Source organism: Ceratina calcarata, unplaced genomic scaffold, assembly GCF_001652005.2.
Source record: "Ceratina calcarata isolate Rehan_Ccalc_2016 unplaced genomic scaffold, ASM165200v1 scaffold60.2, whole genome shotgun sequence".
In the NCBI taxonomy this organism is placed as follows: Eukaryota; Metazoa; Arthropoda; class Insecta; order Hymenoptera; family Apidae; genus Ceratina; species Ceratina calcarata.
The window spans coordinates 103,979-105,361 of NW_017177241.1; the positions used below are offsets into that span (position 1 = coordinate 103,979).

General features: G+C 43.1%; 1 protein-coding gene across 1 annotated transcript in view; it reads right to left on the reverse strand.

The window, feature by feature from the left end:
• DopEcR (G-protein coupled receptor DopEcR) overlaps nucleotides 1-1,383 on the reverse strand; it is a 7,112-nt gene that overhangs the window by 1,656 nt on the left and 4,073 nt on the right. Inside the window, exon 3 of the mRNA XM_018033030.2 lies at nucleotides 667-1,096. Within this exon, the coding sequence (XP_017888519.1) occupies nucleotides 667-1,096 (430 nt within the window). The remainder of the gene's footprint in view (nucleotides 1-666; nucleotides 1,097-1,383) is intronic.

Here is a 1,383-nt window from a genome sequence, read left to right on the forward strand (position 1 = left end):
AATTCTACACATTCAATTAAATCAATAGCTTCAAAGGTTAACCATATTTCTACTTTGCAGTAATACCCACATCTACCCTATATTGGATAGTTGGAAAAGTATTGAGAGATTTTTGTTACTAAATGTTGTTTGGTGTCACATATCGGGCAACACTAATCAGATTGCGTCATACTGATCATTTTCATCATTCGTTTCAGAGGTGATATTTCAGTCTACAATTTCTATGAAGACAGTTTTGTATTTCGTTAATCGTGTCGAAAGTAATATTACTATGAAAATGAGTGAAATTTCTGAAAAAATTCCCTATGTTTTGCAATTTTACTAAGAGAAAGGCAAACATGCTGCACAAGCCTGGGAAAAATTTGTGATGTTTGCGGTAAAGATGCTTTATCAAATGCAACAGAATGTAAGTGGTTTGCTCGCTTCCGGTCTGGAAATTTCAATGTTAAAGATGCACCTCGCTCTGGTCGACCAATCACTGAGTTCTGTTCCGATGGGATTATGGCTCTACCCCAAAAATGGCAGAAGGTCATAAACAATAATGGCCAATATATACTTGAATAAAAGAAGCATTTAATAAAAAAGTGACAAGAATCTCTCAATACTTTTCCCACTGTCCAATATATAATATAACAGTTCAGGGGAAATAGGCACTTTTGGTATTACCTGTGGCGGCCCGTTAACGACGGCGTACAACCGGAGACCGGCATACGGTGCCCAGGACACCCAGAAAGTCATCACCAGGACGAAGGACATTATGTGACTCGGATTGCTCAAATTCTCCGACAGCGCCGTCGCGTACTCCTTGTCGTGCATCAGCATGCCGGATTTCAGCCGCCTCATCGTTACGAAGATGTAGGAGTAGGTGTAGATGATGGTGATGACCGACGGACCTAGCACTAGGATCGACAGTGTGATGGTGTAAGCAGCCATGTTCCCCCAGTCGAGCATGCAGATGAACGCCTCGCGATCGAAGATCGGTTTTTGGAAACCTAGCAGGGGCGGGCAGCACATCATCGCCACGCTGATCCACGTGAAGACCATCCAGCATTGGCATCGGGTTTTCGTTTGCACGGTCTCGTATCGCAACGGTTTCCTACGGTACATCGGATGCTTCGTTTATTACAGGAAGGATCGAACACGTACATCGTTCATTCCTAGTTCTTAATGTATAGTAATATACAGGATGTCCCAAAACTAGTGTAAGATATTGAAACGGAAGGTTTCTGACGTAATTTTAAACAATATTTTCATTAGCGAGAAAGTCGTGCGAGGCATGGTTGAGGAGTTATTAATAAAATATCCCGACCAATCAGGACGCTCGATTGGCGCGAGCTACGAATCGGGAGCGTTGGCTCGGATCCGGACGCCCAGCCTATCAAC